Genomic DNA, 20030 nt, shown 5'->3' with positions numbered 1-20030 from the left:
CAGTAAGTACCTTGAAAGGTATGTCAAATTATGCAAGTCTACATGACGAAGAACCCAGATGATACGTTTTACAGTATAAAGGGAGTTGGTAGCAGTGCAGTAAGGACTTCATTTGTTTGTCCATATAATGCGCGAATGTTAAACTAAACGTTTAGGGTCTCGGATATTTAAAATTTAATTCCATTTACGAAGGGTAAAGTGGAACACAGTGTGTTATGGCAACCTAATAAATAACAATGGCGAGTCTATCAACAATAGAACACAGCATTGTTGCATTCCGCTATTGTTCCAAACAAAGTGCTTTCCGTTTCTGTAGTAACCATAGTGACTGTTATTCTACAAACATGACAATAATAAGAGGGATGTTTTTGTCCATTGAAAAGCGTGTTAAAGAAGTTAACCTTAAGAATTTGCTTGTTAAAAAAGTGAACCCTAAGAATTTGCGTTTTCTGAACCATCGTATAAAGGTGGAGAGCAGGAAGCAATTACTGACAGATCGGGTAAGTAAATAGGAGACCGCCTTTGAATGGGTGAATACACTTAATACAATTCCTTGGTTAGGTGGGTGGCCTGTTTCATGACGTTTATGTGGCAAACAGTTTCTTCGAAATGTTTCTGTAGTGGACTTAACGCATATAATCCATATCTTTTTTAACTGATTTCTTTCACTATAAGTAGTACTTTGTGCTTATTGCCTGATGCACGGCTGCTGCAATTATTGGTTATGCTTTCGAATGTGTGATTTTGTTTCAAATTAAATGTTCATTTATGTTCTTTTATGATTGGTTGTAATGTACTTACAGGCAAGACTCGAGACAGAAGTTGAACATTTACACGAATTACTAAGAGCAAAGAATTATATGCTCAATTATAAGGATTCACAGTTGATATGTGTTGCAGCTCTAGAAGAACAGGCAGAGCTGCAGGTACAAACAATAAGGACCATGATGTCTGAGGACGAAAGAAGCAGAAAGCAATTGCAATATCTTTCTATGAGACTGGAAGTCAATGAAAATGAAATAGAGGTTTTGCAGTCAAGAGTTGCCGAATTGGAAGACCCCCTGTTAAGAACACATGCTGTTCTCAACAACGAGAAATCGAGAATTAAACTACTTGAAGAGGCAGAAAACGAAATAGCACTTAAGGATTGTGAGCTGCGTGTCTACAAAGAGGAGATGCAGGGCCTGATCAAGAAGCTCGCCAAAGCTGAGAAAACGGTGGCATCTAAAGACAAATTAATAAAACGTCTTTTATATAACTTAAATGTGGTGTTTGAGCACAATAATGACTACATAAATCGTTACTTCCAAGTCTGTGACAGACTTGAGGCTCTTGAGGCCCAGCATTGTCATAGAGAGAAGATCAGGTGTAGTAAAGGCACGAGTTTCGTTTCAACTAATGCAGATCATGGACGCAATGCTGAGGACAATTTATTGGCGAAACGGCTACCTACCTATGTCTTCACTAGACGAACTCTGAAGGAATACAGGTGATCATTCTGTGTACACAGTTCTATAGGTTAATAAATTATACGAAAATTCTTGCCATATTTGTCAGGATGTGTTGTTTTTGAAATGTAGGCCTGTTTTAAGTACCATCATGTCTAAATGGCTCTATAACATACAGAGACCTAGGAGTAGCCCAGTTCTGAGTACATTCATGTGTTTCCTTTAACTCCATTTAAGAACTGAGCAAGCAGTTTACTTTGAAATGTTCAAACCACAGACATTCACGTGGTTGTCTTCCCTGCCCATTTCATTATTGATTTCATTTCTCTAATAATTTGAGGCAAGTTTTAATAAACTTTCCTGATATGTAATTTACCGCTTTCTTCTGTTACTTCATGTGTCTTGGGCCTTGTCACTATCATGCAGAATGAATCAAACATTGAATACCATCAGGAATTTTGAATTATTTCTCTTAATTTATGTGTGTACAGTTTGAGTTTTATTAACTATACATTTATGTCTTGAATCTTTCACAGTGATGACCCAAATGGTCCTCAAGGGAATGAACAGGAAGCTGAGCAAGCCCACAGTAATCAGCCCATCAACGCACCCAGTGTCGCCAGAGGTGAGTGGCCGATTTTTTATAATTTTTGGTTGCTTGCTCTAAAGACACGAGGCAGTAAACTGTTGGCTCTTGAAGGACAGACAAAGATGTTTGAAAAAGGATCATTTGACTGCGGGTGTAAAGAGAACAGGTGTCAGTGGTGCAGATCGTGAACCCGTTGATTTATTTATTTATGGTTTAAGTAACGAGACTGTCGATAGCTCAGAGTATGTACGATTGACGAGATACATGTTGTTACAGACTTAGTACGATTTGAGGTTTTCACGACGCTACTACCCAGAAGAGAGCCATCTATGTTTATGACCTTGCTAGAAATTCATGAACACTCTTTCATTTGTTGACTCACTTTGGCGCTCTGACATTTGATACTCTGTGATCAGAATGTATCTCTGCACGGAGGAAGGGAGAACAAGTGAGCCTCGATTATTTTAGTCATTCACGTGTACTAAGGATTCTCTGCCTCACGTCATTCTGTACTTGTGGTAATTTGTTGCAGCTGAACCTTCCCAGTACCACACTGCAACTTTGGATGACTTCAAGAACCTGAGAGATCTAGGAAGCGGTGGTAAGTAAAACTTCAAGTTCGTGCTTTGGTCTGCATTTCCTTGCATAAAACACATGGGACTGATATTTTAACCCCTCTAGATTGATGGGTTACATAGGGCAGAGTCATGCAACCAGAGACACTTTGAGTTTTTCAGATTTTCTTGTGTTGCAAATATGAAAGGATAAGAAGGACCAAAAAAATACAACACGGATCCATCTTACCAATTAATGAAATCCTTTTTGACATAAATACGTCTATGAGGAAGGGCCATTCGGCAAAAATGTGTTACAAAAACGGGAAACGAAAAAGTGTAACTTCATTGTTATGTTACCTAGGAAACGTCAAACTTCATTGTTATGTTAAGCAGGAAACGTCAAACTTCATTGTTATGTTACCCAGGAAACGTCATCTGTTTACTCGTTGTTACCTATAAAACATTTCATTACCTTACCTTACCTTACCTTACATTACCTTACCTTATCTTACATTACCTTATCTTACATTACATTACCTTATCTTACATTACATTACCTTATCTTACATTACATTTCATTACATTACTTTACATTACATTCAGCTACCACAGAATCATCTTAAGCGTAACTAATTCAAGTTAAATAAGCAATATCTTAATCAAACTTATCTCGATTGTAAAGGATGTATAAAGGAAATATTTAGAATAATGCCAATATATAAACTTCCTTTCCGTATAGACGTATTTACGTCTAATTCTCCGGAACCGTGGTTCCACTGCCAATTTTTCGTGAAAGTATGATATTACGTAAGCTCCTATACAAAATTCTGATCATTATGAATGGGAATCGGCAAATCCCAGAGCCCTCTGTTCACTGGACGTTGACATGAAATGTAACTTGGTGCTGTTACAGGCTATGGAGCGGTGTTCCTGGTGGAAAAGAATGGTGGTGTTGATCACAGAAGATTATATGCCATGAAGACATTGCAGAAGAAGGAGATCTTTGAGACATTGAAGGGTCCTGAAATGTTTATAACCGAATATTTGGTACATGAGAAGGCTCGTGGCTCACCATTCCTAGTGAAACTGTACTACAGGTTCTGCACAAATGAAACGATCTACCTCTTACTGGGTAAGTACATCAACAACTATTACCGATTCCAGGATGTCTAAGAGGCGAAATGACCATTCCAGGGATTGGGAGTGTCATTCAGTGAATTGGGTGAAGGCGGAAACAGCTTGTATCATGCTCGTAAGATTCTTTTACACGCCGTAAACCTACGACGCGGGGCCGCCGGCTTTAGTTCCCCTCAGAAGGAAGTTGTGCTTCCGATTTTGATCTCCCTTCAAAATCCATCGACCTCGTCCGGGATTTAACCCGCGACCCTTGGGTCAAGTAGCGAGCACTCCAACCACTAGTATTTATTCATTATTATCCTTAGAGTAACAAGGTCTCTATTATTGTTCCAGAATATTATCCAGGTGGCGACATGCTGGACTTGTTAATGGAGTTGGACATAATTTCAGAAGACGAGGCAAGGGTGTACCTGGCCGAAGTAATCCTAGCCATAGAGCATCTCCATCGGGTAGGCATACTGTTGCACTGTAGTTATCTCTAGTAAAATGCATGTTACGTTGGTGTAAAACCTAAAATTACTTAATTGATTGTGTGAAAATTTGTTTCTTTCAGATTGGTATAATACACCGGGACATCAAGCCAGAAAATATATTGATCGATGCTCGAGGTCATATCGCTGTCACGGACTACGGACTGTGTAAACAAATGATCTATGCAAAGGTAAATGTGATATCCATCTTATCTTTTTCTGAGTTTCTGTACAGACCACAGGCTGGAAATGTAAGAGCTACGTGGACGGCTGTCATTTTGTACTCTTTATTTGAGGGAAGTCTAGGTACGACAAGGATAAAAGGGTGGGGAGGTTTCATGTGCTTGAAATTGGACCACAATTTAAGAGAAAGTGAAACTGAAGGATGTCAGAAATTTTAAGATTTAGAGGGGTGTGGACTGTGTCCAGTGGTCGTCATCAGTATTAGCCATGCTCACCGTTCTGTTTCTGAAAACAGAATGTTAGTTTCTACTTTCCCAGAATCTCAAACTGCTATCACAGTCATTTAAAAGGTTTTTGTATTAACAGGCTGACCGTACGGACTCATTCTGTGGGACGAAAGCATATATGGCACCTGAGATGGTCACCAGTGGAGGTCATGGCATGGTAAGTACCTGCTCCAAACAAGAAAATAGCTCCAAGAATCTATTTGTGCTGCTTCATCCTCAAATAGAGTGGGGGGGAATAGTCATCACCAAATTCCATTCTTCAAGGCCATGGAAAGACTTGATACCCATTACTGTGCAGCTTGCGAGTTCTGAGCTGTTTCCGTTGCAAAATTATGCGATTTTGCCGTAACAAACATTTAAATGACTTGCCGTAGAATCAGCTCAAAACCTATGAACCAAAAGCAGAAAACCATAGGAGCTTTTTAACTGAACATTGGAAAAATTCTCCTCTTGGCTTCACCGTGCCTGTCTGCCCACATGTAATATTTTGAAGATCTCTGAATTTATTGTGAAGATATTAGTTAATTATCCCACTTCAACTGGTGATGTCATTTAATGTCAAATGAAACTATAGTATGATTATATATGTGGATTGGGAATAGCAGTTAGCGAAGTTATTTTGTGGTTCAGAACCGGAATTCGCAAGGGAACTCGGCACATTCTCTGTCCGTCTCTGTTGAGTATGTGAAACACATAAATGAACAAAGAATAATTGTCGTATATAGGTACGTTCCATATAAATCTGGTAGCAGGAAATGAACAGCTCAGCTTGTAACACAAATTTTCTGTTTGTGTCTGGAGACCTCCGTGAAAATGTGTGATATTTTGATGAAATGAAAATGATTGCCCTTAATTTTACTTGTTGCAGGAAGTGGACTGGTGGGCTGTAGGCATATTGGCATATGAGATGTTGACTGGATGCACACCATTTGAAAACCAGGAAGAAGAAGACGAGGAAGAAGAAGACGAAGAAGAAGAAGATGAAGAAGAAGACGAAGAAGACGATGACGACGAAGATGATGAAGAAGGAGGAGGCAAAAAAAAGATATCCCTGATGGCGTAAGTCAATAGTGTTTGTAACGAGATCCTCAAAGACAGTTCTGTTCCTGAATGACTGTCCATTGTAATGACAGTACATTAGGTTCACATGTTTGAAACCTTTGCAGATTTAACCTGACGAAAAGAAAGATGTACCTCGGAGATCTCCACGCCTTTTTATATTTCTCTGAGAGTCTGAATGCATGTATAACAACTTTGTTCTTATTGACAAATATAAGATGGATCTGTCTTTTACAGACGAATTTGTTCTGAAGATCCAGTCATCCCAGATGAATTTTTGCCAGACGTGGCACATTTGGTAACAAGATTGCTAGAGAAAGACCCGCAAAAACGTTTAGGCGCAGGGAATGAGGGTGCTGTGGCCATCAAGAGGCATCAATTCTTCCACGTGAGTTCTTTCCCTAAATGTGTCTCCTTTCCATTATTCATGATGTATTTCTTCATTCCCTAATTGAATGATTTTGACAACGAAGGACTTGGATTCAAAACAACAGAAGACCTTAGTAATATGCATGACTGAGAAGAAGGACTTAAGTACGTGACTTATCTTTCATGTATGTGGAAGTCATCACATCTGCTGTGGCTAAGCAGATGATAACGCATGGCATTTCCAAATGTCATACCCACTATGTTAAAAAATAGCACCCCTTCCCCCATAGAGTGATTAAAGAACTTATCGTGTAGGCCAAAGTTTATAGCCACGCAGAGAACTTCACTTCAAAATTTGTGTACTTTCTCCAGAACTGAAGGTTTTTGTAAACTGGTTGTGTTCCCACTCTTTATCTGGCTCGTACCACTGACATTTGTGCTTCATCCTGCAGGGCATCAACTGGGCAAGTGTGGAACAAAAAGCCATCGATATGCCATACCTGCCACGTGTTAATGACAAGGCGCATGTCGACGCCGTTCAGGATATCCCGCCTCCGTCATCGGAGAGCGACAGATTTACTAAGGTCAGAACAAATACTCCGTCTTACATTTTGGTGTGTGGTACGTAGGGATGAAAATGTTAATCATCTGTGAATTTATAAACGTGCAAGTTGACTGGGCACGGAGTTCTAGGGTGTCCTAGAAGAAGAAAAGGTTCCTTCTGAATCAGAACCAGCCACGGTCCTAACTTTCAGCTGTTGTTGTTGGTAATGACGTGAGATGATGGCTGTCTTCCGGCTTGTAGCATCGTGTGATCAGGTAGAAGGAAACTTGTAAGTCGACTGAACAGCATTACAACAGGTAAACTTCCATCAGACTACATCGCGCTACAACCTGGAAGACAGCCATTTTCACACTCGCTGCTGTGTGAACCTCCAATCTGACTAATGTTTTATTATTTGTTAATGAACCAAATCTAATACAGACTGGTTAGAAGTGTCTCGTAGGATAGGAAGTCTTGTGAGATACGTGCACTTCTGGAATGAGAACGGCTTTATTGTGCCGTATGTTGTCTGTCTGTCGAGCTTCCACTTTCTTCTTCGAAGTCACTTTTGACTGATATAAGCATTAGGAAGGATCTAGGTGTTAATTGAGCACATTATTTCAAGGAAATGATTTCCTCTATCTTTTTCTGAGCAGAATGAGAAATTTACGCTGAAGAGACAAGAGAGACTGTGTGACTGTACTACTCCTGCTCCTGGCTGCCATCTGCACGCCCACAGCAGGTGAGATTTCTTATTTAATTCCAGATGTTTCATTTTCTTTAATTTTTCCTAAGGCCCACTTCTCATTGGACACAACTGTTGCCTTCTGCATTCGATATGGCATGCACGTAAAAATAGAGTGTAATTATTTTCATCTGTTGTAAGACAATGGAATTGAGAAAATTACCAGAAATGGGACTACTCTTCAGTGAGATACTTAAATCTTGTTAAGTGGATTAACATAAATGACTCGTAAGATAAGACTTTTGGCATGTAATTAGCAGTTACCCTTCAAACTTATGTTTTCTAAAAAGCATGTAGACTTAATTAGATAAAAACTATAGAAATGTTATATGGCTTAATTATGATTGAGTCTGTATGTGATTTGTGTCCAGATCTGAGCAAGTGGAGTGCCCAGGACAAGCGGATAATGGAGATCGAGTGATGCCGATTAATGGAGATGTTCGTGATGAGGGGTTGCAAACTGTAGAAACGCAATCAAGTGGAAAAGAGGAGGGAAACATAGAGACCAACAACTACATAATTAATAGTTCCCCAAGACAGTTGTAATTATTTAATTTGCTTTATCCTGAACTAATTTCACACCACAGACCATAATTATTTGTGCTCAATCGACACTGAACGACAAATGTCTGAAAAAATAAACGCTCCCGATCAGAGGTGGGTATGAAGATGGTGGCCTTCTGGGATATTACGCTGTGGAGTCTCACTGGAGTGTGTAATGCTGTGCGTGGGAAAGAGACTGCTGGATGAGGGAAGGGAGAATCAAGGTTAGGGCAGACAGAGCGAGGTTGTGGTCACCCCCTTTGTCGCACTTGCTCCTTTTCCTGCTGTCTTCATCTCGAACCTCCCTCCTCAACCATCAGTCTGACCTGCTCCTGTTCTCTGCACATGGAAATGTCAGTCAGCATCTACAAGACTACACGGTGCAATTTCCGGAATGCGGTGTCTTCAACGGAAGTCTTTCTTGTATCCATAGTATGAGGACTGCTCAGAAATGATTGCGGCTTACCTGGAGTGTTAGCTGATAATGACAGCTGCATAATCATGAGTCCAGTCATCATTTCTTTGCTGTGCGTTAAACTTTTGATATGACGTTATTACGTGCTGTGTTAGGTGAGCGTGGATGATCGGGGTAAAGAGCCCACTGTTGGCTATGGTGTTGAACCTGTTCAGTACAAAGAAAGTTGATTTTATTTTGTCTGGAAGAGGATTTCTATTGGGATGGGAGGGGGTTGGATATGTAAATCATAAAGTGTTCCATGTATCTCATAATTTTTGTAATGTATTAAATTACTTCATCATTTTAATGTGGTTTAATTATTTTTGTAAACCTGATCACATGTATTGATGTAAATAAAATTAAAGTAACATAAAATTGTAAAGTAATAATCATTTCAGTTTAAATATTTAGCACACAATTTTTAAGATCTTCTGTTGTTATGGTTGTATTGTCATGGCTGTTACATATTGAGTCCTAGTTTTTATTTCTTAGGTGTGTTATATATTCTGTGGCAGTGTCTTCATTTATAAGACTTTAGTTTCCTGTAATTATGATAATTGGAGATTGAATCTGTATTTCTTATGACTAGAAGTTGTACATAATGATCAGATAGCCCATTTATCACTGGTTTAATAAAAATATGATCTTTCCTGTTATTGTCTACAAATCCATAGTCAGTGGCATAATGAGTAATTTTGAATTTTTGTGGGGAAATTAATTAGTGACGTTAAATTTAAGGATGCTAGTAGGAAGTTTAGCAGTTGTTTATGGTAAGTTTCAGGAAGATAATTTATAAACCTAACCTAACCTTTTAAAGAAAATTTCTATATCTCAGTTGAACTACATACGAACTTTGTATGTTTCCGGTTTGCATTAGTTCAGTAGTGTAGGCGAGGGGATAATATTAAAATCGATTTTAGGGAAATAGGATAGGGTGGTATAGATTGGATTCATCTGTCCCAGGACAGAGACCAGTGGCTGGTTCTTGCGAACATGGCAATGAATCTTCGGGTTCCATAAAATGGGAACTTCAATGGCTTATCGACTGTTGGCTTCTCAGGAAGGTCTGTGCTACATAATCAAGTAAGTGGTTCAGTAGTCATCACTACCACACCGAATACAAGTTTTATTCAGACACCATTCGTTCTTTAAAAATTTTATGGAGAGAAAAATTCCTATTTTTCGAATATGGACCACAGTGTACCATTTCAGATCTCCATATTAACCCTATTGCTGTTACATTCGGCTAAAGTGCACAGATAAAATCAATAATAGGTGTAATGCAACATTTTATTTTGGCCCCTATCAATTTCTTTCGCTGCGTTATTTGACTTATGGTAAATTATTTTTGTTGGTATGCACTATACTGCTACCCAGTTCGGAGCATTTGAAGGTTATGCATGTTGTTAATTGATTCAGTGATTAGAGCGTATTTTTTTTGCCATGTGTCAACGTTTTACAATTTTAAATAGTAGAAGTACTGTAATTAAGTGATTTGTACATATAATATCAAGTATTTGACTCGTGCTAGTGATCTTTTTGTTTATTTACGTGTATAATAACCTAACCATCATAATGAATGCAAGACCGGAAGTAAATGTAGACGAAACTGCAGTTACTGTTTCAAGTTCTCTGAATTTGAATGAAGTGGCAGTGAAGAAGAAGATAATGATGAAATAGTTGGGTGTAAGGGTAGTAGTACCAGTGGCAGTGTAGGGAATGAACTATGATGTCCTACTGGAAAAGCAAGTAAGTTTAGAATATTTTACAGGAACACAAGGTGTGAGGGAACCAACTGGGTTGTCAGCATTTGAATGTTTCTCAAAACTTTTCTCTTTAGAAATATATGACCTGGTAGCATACCAAATTAATGCCTGTGGTACATTGTCTTGACAGCATTGTGCAATACTCACATAAATCAAGATATTGGAAATGGAAAGAAGTAACAGCATATTAAATAAGGGCTCTTGTTGCTGCAGAAATGGGAATGGGTTTGTCACAAACCCACTTTAGATTCATACTTTTTAGGACATGTACTGGCTTAATGTGAACTAGATGTTCTTGCAGGCACACTTAGAAAAGACGCGATACAGTGTAGACTGGTGGGGTGGAAGGTCTGTGTGATGTTGCAAGCTAAGACCTTTGCCAAATGTCTGATGTTTACATACAAGCCGTCTCCACTCTTGCAAATAATTACATTCCTGGGGAGTTAATAAAGCGATATTTCATAAAGCAGGTTCCTATTTCCCATGATTGCGATGTTATAATGGGGATTACATTTCTGAATGACCATACTTACCATATAAAATTGAATATTCTGTAGTTCTTTGAGTTTAAGATAAAATTACTGAAATTGGGGCGCATCTTATTTTTAATGACGTCTTAAGAATTATTATGGCATCTTTTATTCCTGAAAACATATTTCTAAATTAAGGGTGCATCTTGAAATCAAGGAGATGCAGTGTGTGTGTGTGTGTGTATAACAGAAATATGTTATGTTAAAACGTTGCATACCATTCATTGTTGAATATTTATCTAAAATATATAAAATCATGCATACAAAAAAAAAACTGTCTACACTTTAAAAAACTTTGTGCCAAACGTGTTTCGACCTCATTACCTAAGTTTCCTATCACCCAAAAATTCTTTCAGTGTAGCATACAAAATATAGTACGTTGTAAAATGCGTAATGAAGAAAGGGCAGAATTTATATGAGTTATTGTTGAAGTCATAAAGATGACATTTTGATTCTCTTCTTCTTAAAAATGAACTCTCTGTTATTGACATATCAAAGACTTTTTAAAAAGTAATGTTTCAGACCTACTCAAATAATTGATTGCTTCAAATCTGAATACATCATTATCAAAAGTCATAAAATTGTCAGCCTTCCTATTAACTATTGTGCATCTGTTGAGTGATCATTCTGTGCTTTGAAGAGGATCCATACTTACCTACTCAGCATGAATACTGAAGAGAGACTCATTAAGTTACCTTTAATGACAATTAAGAAGAAAATATGTCGAGACTTAAAAAACATGAAGAAAATTGCAGGCTCTATGTTCCTTGAATTGTCCACAGTTGACAACGATGTTTATCATTTTACTTTTGATATTGTATGCAGAAGAGGACATAGAATCCAGAACACTATATTCTAAATTTGTATGCTAAAAATTTAAAGTGAAATGATTATTTCTTTGAAATGTTATGTTACTTTAATTTTATTGGCATCAATGCACGTGATCAGGTTTACAAAAATAATTAAACCACAATAAAATTATTAAGTAATTTAATACATTACAAAAATTATGAGATACATGGAACACTTTGTGACTTACATCCCCCCCCCCCCAATCCCAATAGAAATCGTCTTCCGGACAAAATAAAATCAACTTTCTTTGTACTGAACAGGTTCAACACCATAGCCAACAGTGGGCTCTTTACCCCGATCATCCACGCTCACCCAACACAGCACGTAATAACGTCATATCAAAAGTTTAACGCACAGCAAAGAAATGATGACTGGACACATGATTATGCAGCTGTCATTATCAGCCAACACTCCAGGTAAGCCGCAATCATTTCTGAGCAGTCCTCATACTATGGATGCCGAAAAGACTTTCGCTGCAGACGACCGCATTCCGGAAATTGCACCGTGTAGTCTTGTAGATGCTGACTGACATTTCCATCATCATGGCAACTGAGTAACCCACGAGCAGAGAACAGGAGCAGGTCAGACCGATGGTTGAGGAGGGAGGTTCGAGATGAAGACAGCAGGAAAAGGAGCGAGTGCGACAAAGGGGGTGACCACAACCTCGCTCTTGTCTGCCCTAACCTTGATTCACCCTTCCCTCATCCAGCGGTCTGGCCATGTTCTGACCTGGTTTAGCCTGCTCCTATTCCAGCAGTCTGTTTCCCACGCACAGCATTACACACTCCTGAACCAATCAACACCAGTGAGACTCCACAGCGTAATATCCCAGAAGGCCACCATCTTCATACCCACCTCTGTCGGGAGCGTTTATTTTTTCAGACATTTGTCGTTCAATGTCGATTGAGCACAAATAATTATGGTCTGTGGTGTGAAATTAGTTCAGGAGAAAGCAAATTAAATAATTACAACTGAAGCATGAGACTGTCATGGGGAACTATTAATTATGTAGTTGTTGGTCTCTATGTTTCCCTCCTCTTTTCCACTTTGCGATTTCACTGATTGTGTTTCTACAGTTCGCAACCCTTCATCACGAACATCTCCATTAATTGGCATTACTCGATCTCCATTATCCGCTTGTCCTGGGCACTCCACTTGCTCTGATCTGTAAACAGATCACATACGGACTCAATCATAATTAAGTCATATAACATTTCTATAGTTTTTATCTAATTAAGTCTACATGCTTTTTAGAAAACATAAGTTTGAAGGGTAACTGCTAATTACATGCCAAAAGTCTTATCTTACGAGTCATTTATGTTAATCCACATAACAAGATTTAAGTATCTCACTGAAGAGTAGTCCCATTTCTGGTAATTTTCTCAATTCCATTGTCTTATAACAGATGAAAATAATTACAATCTATTTTTACGTGCATGCCATATCGAATGCAGAAGGCAACAGTTGTGTCCAATGAGAAGTGGGCCTTAGGAAAAATTAAAGAAAATGAAACATCTGGAATTAAATAAGAAATCTCACCTGCTGTGGGCGTGCAGATGGCAGCCAGGAGCAGGAGTAGTACAGTCACACAGTCTCTCTTGTCTCTTCAGCGTAAATTTCTCATTCTGCTCAGAAAAAGATAGAGGAAATCATTTCCTTGAAATAATGTGCTCAATTAACACCTAGATCCTTCCTAATGCTTATATCAGTCAAAAGTGACTTCGAAGAAGAAAGTGGAAGCTCGACAGACAGACAACATACGGCACAATAAAGCCGTTCTCATTCCAGAAGTGCACGTATCTCACAAGACTTCCTATCCTACGAGACACTTCTAACCAGTCTGTATTAGATTTGGTTCATTAACAAATAATGAAACATTAGTCAGATTGGAGGTTCACACAGCAGCGAGTGTGAAAATGGCTGTCTTCCAGGTTGTAGCACGATGTAGTCTGATGGAAGTTTACCTGTTGTAATGCCGTTCAGTCGACTTACAAGTTTCCTTCTACCTGATCACACCATGCTACAAGCCGGAAGACAGCCATCATCTCACGTCATTACCAACAACAACAGCTGAAAGTTAGGACCGTGGCTGGTTCTGACTCAGAAGGAACCTTTTCTTCTTCTAGGACACCCTAGAACTCCGTGCCCAGTCAACTTGCACGTTTATAAATTCACAGATGATTAACATTTTCATCCCTACGTACCACACACCAAAATGTAAGACGGAGTATTTGTTCTGACCTTAGTAAATCTGTCACTCTCCGGGATATCCTGAACGGCGTCGACATGCGCCTTGTCATTAACACGTGGCAGGTATGGCATATCGATGGCTTTTTGTTCCACACTTGCCCAGTTGATGCCCTGCAGGATGAAGCACAAATGTCAGTGGTATGAGCCAGATTTTTTTAAAAAATAGTGGGTATGACATTTGGAAATGCCATGCGTTATCATCTGCTTAGCCACAGCAGATGTGATGACTTCCACATACATGAAAGATAAGTCACGTACTTAAGTCCTTCTTCTCAGTCATGCATATTACTAAGGTCTTCTGTTGTTTTGAATCCAAGTCCTTCGTTGTCAAAATCATTCAATTAGGGAATGAAGAAATACATCATGAATAATGGAAAGGAGACACATTTAGGGAAAGAACTCACGTGGAAGAATTGATGCCTCTTGATGGCCGCAGCACCCTCATTCCCTGCGCCTAAACGTTTTTGCGGGTCTTTCTCTAGCAATCTTGTTACCAAATGTGCCACGTCTGGCAAAAATTCATCTGGGATGACTGGATCTTCAGAACAAATTCGTCTGTAAAAGACAGATCCATTCTTATATTTGTCAATAAGAACAAAGTTGTTATACATGCATTCAGACTCTCAGAGAAATATAAAAAGGCGTGGAGATCTCCGAGGTAGATCAAACAAGATAGAGAAAAAACTGTTCATGATAAACATGTTAAGGATGTTACATTTCTCAGCCTCTGGAACCCTTTCCTTCCCTGTCCCTTACATTTAACTGATGTCCTGCACAAACCTCCTCTCTTATGGCTGCCCTTATGGTTGTGAATGCATTTTCTTTCTTTTCGTCAGGTTAAATGTGCAAAGGTTTCAAACATGTGAACCTAATGTACTGTCATTACAATGGACAGTCATTCAGGAACAGAACTCTCTTCGAAGGAACATCAAGTTCAGATCTCGTTACAAACACTATTGACTTACACCATCAGGGATATCTTTTTTTTGTCTTCTTCTTCTTCTTCTCCTTGAATTACAAATGGTGTGCGTCCAGCCAACATCTCATATGCCAATATGCCTACAGCCCACCAGTCCACTTCCTGCAACAAGTAAAATTAAGGGCAATCATTTTCATTTCATCAAAATATCACATATTTTCACGGAGGTCTCCAGGCACAAACAGAAAATTTGTGTTACAAACTGAGCTGTTCATTTCCTGCCACCAGATTTATATGGAACGTACCTATATACGACAATTATTCTTTGTTCATTTATGTGTTTCACATACTCAACAGAGACGGACAGAGAATGTGCCGAGTTCCCTTGCGAATTCCGGTTCTGAACCACAAAATAACTTCGCTAACTGCTATTCCCAATCCACATATATAATCATACTATAGTTTCATTTGACATTAAATGACATCACCAGTTGAAGTGGGATAATTAACTAATATCTTCATAATAAATTCAGAGATCTTCAAAATATTACATGTGGGCAGACAGGCACGGTGAAGCCAAGAGGAGAATTTTTCCAATGTTCAGTTAAAAAGCTCCTATGGTTTTCTGCTTTTGGTTCATAGGTTTTGAGCTGATTCTACGGCAAGTCATTTAAATGTTTGTTACGGCAAAATCGCATAATTTTGCAATGGAAACAGCTCAGAACTCGCAAGCTGCACAGTAATGGGTATCAAGTCCTTCGATGGCCTTGAAGAATGGAATTTGGTGATGACTATTCCCCCCCACTCTATTTGAGGATGAAGCAGCACAAATAGATTCTTGGAGCTATTTTCTTGTTTGGAGCAGGTACTTACCATGCCATGACCTCCATTGGTGACCATCTCAGGTGCCATATATGGTTTTGTCCCACAGAATGAGTCCGTACGGTCAGCCTGTTAATACAAAAACCTTTTAAATGACTGTGATAGCAGTTTGAGATTCTGGGAAAGTAGAAACTAACATTCTGTTTTCAGAAACAGAACGGTGAGCATGGCTAATACTGATGACGACTACTGGACACAGTCCACACCCCTCTAAATCTTAAAATTTCTGACATCCTTCAGTTTCACTTTCTCTTAAATTGTGGTCCAATTTCAAGCACATGAAACCTCCCCACCCTTTTATCCTTGTCGTACCTAGACTTCCCTCAAATAAAGAGTACAAAATGACAGCCGTCCACGTAGCTCTTACTTTTCCAGCCTGTGGTCTGTACAGAAACTCAGAAAAAGATAAGATGGATATCACATTTACCTTTGCATAGATCATTTGTTTACACAGTCCGTAGTCCGTGACAGCGATATGACCTCGAGCATCGATCAATATATTTTCTGGCTTGATGTCCCGGTGTATTATACCAATCTGAAAGAAACAAATTTTCACACAATCAATTAAGTAATTTTAGGTTTTACACCAACGTAACATGCATTTTACTAGAGATAACTACAGTGCAACAGTATGCCTACCCGATGGAGATGCTCTATGGCTAGGATTACTTCGGCCAGGTACACCCTTGCCTCGTCTTCTGAAATTGTGTCCAACTGCATTAACAAGTCCAGCATGTCCCCACCTGGATAATATTCTGGAACAATAACAGAGACCTTGTTACTCTAAGGATAATAATGAATAAATACTAGTGGTTGGAGTGCTCGCTACTTGACCCAAGGGTCGCGGGTTAAATCCCGGACGAGGTCGATGGATTTTGAAGGGAGATCAAAATCGGAAGCACAACTTCCTTCTGAGGGGAACTAAAGCCGGCGGCCCCGCGTCGTAGGTTTACGGCGTGTAAAAGAATCTTACGAGCATGATACAAGCTGTTTCCGCCTTCACCCAATTCACTGAATGACACTCCCAATCCCTGGAATGGTCATTTCGCCTCTTAGACATCCTGGAATCGGTAATAGTCGTTGATATACTTACCCAGTAAGAGGTAGATCGTTTCATTTGTGCAGAACCTGTAGTACAGTTTCACTAGGAATGGTGAGCCACGAGCCTTCTCATGTACCAAACATTCGGTTATAAACATTTCAGGACCCTTCAATGTCTCAAAGATCTCCTTCTTCTGCAATGTCTTCATGGCATATAATCTTCTGTGATCAATGCCACCATTCTTTTCCGCCAGGAACACCGCTCCATAGCCTGTAACAGCACCAAGTTACATTTCATGTCAACGTTCAGTGAACAGAGGGCTCTGGGATTTGCCGATTCCCATTCATAAAGATCAGAATTCTGTACGGGAGCTTGCGTAATATAATACTTTCATGACAAAAGGATTTCATTAATTGGCAACATGGATCCGTGTTGTATTATTTTGGTCCTTCTTATCCTTTCATATTTGCAACACAAGAAAATCTGAAAAACTCAAAGTGTCTCTGGTTGCATGACTCTCCCCTATGTAACCCATCAATCTAGAGGGGTTAAAATATCAGTCCCATGTGTTTTATGCAAGGAAATGCAGACCGAAGCACGAACTTGAAGTTTTACTTACCACCGCTTCCTAGATCTCTCAGGTTCTTGAAGTCATCCAAAGTTGCAGTGTGGTACTGGGAAGGTTCAGCTGCAACAAATTACCACAAGTACAGAATGACGTGAGGCAGAGAATCCTTAGTACACGTGAATGACTAAAATAATCGAGGCTCACTTGTTCTCCCTTCCTCCGTGCAGAGATACATTCTGATCACAGAGTATCAAATGTCAGAGCGCCAAAGTGAGTCAACAAATGAAAGAGTGTTCATGAATTTCTAGCAAGGTCATAAACATAGATGGCTCTCTTCTGGGTAGTAGCGTCGTGAAAACCTCAAATCGTACTAAGTCTGTAACAACATGTATCTCGTCAATCGTACATACTCTGAGCTATCGACAGTCTCGTTACTTAAACCATAAATAAATAAATCAACGGGTTCACGATCTGCACCACTGACACCTGTTCTCTTTACACCCGCAGTCAAATGATCCTTTTTCAAACATCTTTGTCTGTCCTTCAAGAGCCAACAGTTTACTGCCTCGTGTCTTTAGAGCAAGCAACCAAAAATTATAAAAGATCGGCCACTCACCTCTGGCGACACTGGGTGCGTTGATGGGCTGATTACTGTGGGCTTGCTCAGCTTCCTGTTCATTCCCTTGAGGACCATTTGGGTCATCACTGTGAAAGATTCAAGACATAAATGTATAGTTAATAAAACTCAAACTGTACACACATAAATTAAGAGAAATAATTCAAAATTCCTGATGGTATTCAATGTTTGATTCATTCTGCATGATAGTGACAAGGCCCAAGACACATGAAGTAACAGAAGAAAGCGGTAAATTACATATCAGGAAGGTTTATTAAAACTTGCCTCAAATTATTAGAGAAATGAAATCAATAATGAAATGGGCAGGGAATATTTCATGCAAAGAGGAAAGCAAAGACAACCACGTGAATGTCTGTGGTTTGAACATTTCAAAGTGAACTGCTTGCTCAGTTCTTAAATGGAGTTAAAGGAAACACATGAATGTACTCAGAACTCGGCTACTCCTAGGTCTCTGTATGTTATAGAGCCATTTAGACATGATGGTACTTAAAACAGGCCTACATTTCAAAAACAACACATCCCGACAAATATGGCAAGAATTTTCGTATAATTTATTAACCTATAGAACTGTGTACACAGAATGATCACCTGTATTCCTTCAGAGTTCTTCTAGTGTAGACATAGCTAGGTAGCCGTTTCGCCAATAAATTGTCCTCAGCATTGCGTCCATGATCTGCATTAGTTGAAGCGAAACTCGTGCCTTTACTACACCTGATCTTCTCTTTATGACAATGCTGGGCCTCAAGAACCTCAAGTCTGTCACAGACTTGGAAGTAATGATTTATGAGGTCATTATTGTGTTCAAACACCACATTTAAGTTATATAAAAGACGTTCTATTAATTTGTCTTTAGTTGCCACCATCTCCTCAGCTTTGACAAGCTTCCTGATCAGGCCATGCATCTCCTCTTCGTAGACACGCAGCTCACAATCCTTACTAGCCATTTCATTCTGTGCTTCTTCAAGCAGTTTAATTCTCAATTCCTTGTTCTTGAGAATGGCATGTGTTCTTAACAGTAGGTCTTTCAATTCGGCAACTCCTGACTGCAAAACCTCTATTTCATTTTCGTTGGCTTCCAGTCTCATAGAAAGATATTGGAATTGCTTTCTGATTCTTTCATCCTCTGACATCATGGTCCTTATTGTTTGTGCCAGCTGCTCTGCCTGTTCTTCTAGAGCCGCAACACATATCAACTGTGATTCCTTATAATTGATCACACAATTCTTTGCTTTTAGTTCTACTTGTAAATGTTCAACTTCTGCCTCGAGTCTTGCCTGCAAATGCATTATAACAAATCACAAAAGACTATCATATTTAAAGTCCACTACAGAAACATTTCGAAGGCCACCCACCTAACCAATGAATTGTACTAAGTGTGTTCATCCATTCAAAGGCGGTCTCCTTTTTACTTACTCGATCTGCCAGTAGTCGCTTCCTGCTCTCCACCTTTAAACCATGGTTCAGAACACGCAAATTCTTAAGGTTAACTTTTTTAATACGCTTTTGAATAGAGAAAAACATCCTTCTCATTCGTGCCATGTTTGGTGAATAACAATCACAACGATTACTATAGAAACGGAAAGCAGTTTGTTTGGAATGGTAGGGGAACACAACAATGCTGTTTTCTATTGAGAGACTCGCCATTGTTATTCATAGGTTTGCAATAACACATTGCGTGTTTCAGTTTAGCTTTCTTAAACGGATTTAAATGTTAAATATGTGAGACTTTAAACGTTCAGTGCAACGTTTAAATTGCAATACGGAGAAACAAATGAAGTATGGTCTGCACTGCTACCAACTCCCTCTGCTATGAAATATGTCTCAAGACGACTGTGTTATGGGCTCTTGTGTCATTTAGTCTGGCATAAATTGACCGACCTCCATCATCTGGGGACCCGGCTCATCGCCACCGTGAGAACTTGAAATTTCACGTGTAACAAGTTAACTGACAGGTTGTACATGGGATATTAAAAGAAACTAGATGGACCCTAATATTTTAATTTCAAAAGTGAAAAACTTTTGAGCTGTTTTCGATCAAATGTTTTTTGATGGTCTTCGCTCGTCAGCACAGCCCCTTCTCTGTTCTTTACAGGAGGGCTGAGAACAAAGAAAACGCTTATGCTTCTATGCTGTGCGTACAGTACCTAACTTGTTATCTACTGAGCTCTCCTTTGCACTAAAATGTCTTGCAAGGAA

General features: G+C 39.2%; 3 protein-coding genes across 5 annotated transcripts in view; 2 read left to right on the top strand and 1 right to left on the bottom strand.

Moving 5' to 3' along the window:
* The first annotated feature begins 73 nt into the window (after positions 1-73).
* LOC110835280 (uncharacterized) lies at positions 74-8695 on the top strand. 2 transcript variants are annotated; one of them, XM_087359428.1, is made up of 13 exons: positions 74-500; positions 804-1489; positions 1985-2073; positions 2570-2638; positions 3508-3726; positions 4065-4180; positions 4285-4392; positions 4751-4828; positions 5540-5730; positions 5968-6118; positions 6552-6683; positions 7300-7385; positions 7760-8695. In XM_087359428.1, exons 1-13 carry the CDS (start codon positions 237-239, stop codon positions 7932-7934), a joined length of 2364 nt encoding a protein of 787 aa, XP_087215554.1. In that variant the 5' UTR covers positions 74-236; the 3' UTR covers positions 7935-8695. The 2 variants fall into 2 exon arrangements, with proteins under 2 accessions (XP_087215554.1, XP_087215555.1); XM_087359429.1 differs by having other exon boundaries at positions 88-500; positions 901-1489.
* A 628-nt stretch (positions 8696-9323) lies between these two features.
* The window catches only part of LOC110835255 (proteasome adapter and scaffold protein ECM29), a 35320-nt gene continuing 24613 nt past the window's right edge, over positions 9324-20030 (top strand). The window contains exons 1-2 of one of the 2 annotated variants that reach the window (XM_087359412.1): positions 9324-9471; positions 11797-11952. In XM_087359412.1, the coding sequence (XP_087215538.1) occupies positions 11901-11952 (52 nt within the window). In that variant the 5' untranslated portion in view covers positions 9324-9471; positions 11797-11900. Of the gene's footprint in view, positions 9472-9828; positions 10138-11796; positions 11953-20030 lie in introns of those variants that run through there. The other variant, XM_087359413.1, reaches the window with a different exon arrangement.
* Positions 11948-19592, bottom strand: LOC110835256 (uncharacterized). Its single transcript, XM_087359430.1, has 13 exons — positions 19248-19592; positions 18423-19108; positions 17814-17902; positions 17249-17317; positions 16681-16899; positions 16227-16342; positions 16015-16122; positions 15579-15656; positions 14752-14867; positions 14191-14341; positions 13778-13897; positions 13076-13161; positions 11948-12701 (listed from the first exon to the last, which is right to left on the bottom strand). Exons 1-13 carry the CDS (start codon positions 19476-19478, stop codon positions 12524-12526), a joined length of 2247 nt encoding a protein of 748 aa, XP_087215556.1. The 5' UTR covers positions 19479-19592; the 3' UTR covers positions 11948-12523.

This window comes from Zootermopsis nevadensis, unplaced genomic scaffold (assembly GCF_977971745.1).
Source record: "Zootermopsis nevadensis isolate Lab colony 2312 unplaced genomic scaffold, Znev_1.0 Znev_ptg000031l, whole genome shotgun sequence".
Classification (NCBI taxonomy): Eukaryota; Metazoa; Arthropoda; class Insecta; order Blattodea; family Termopsidae; genus Zootermopsis; species Zootermopsis nevadensis.
Note: the sequence above shows the minus strand (reverse complement) of the source record. Positions and strands in the feature narration are given on the sequence as shown.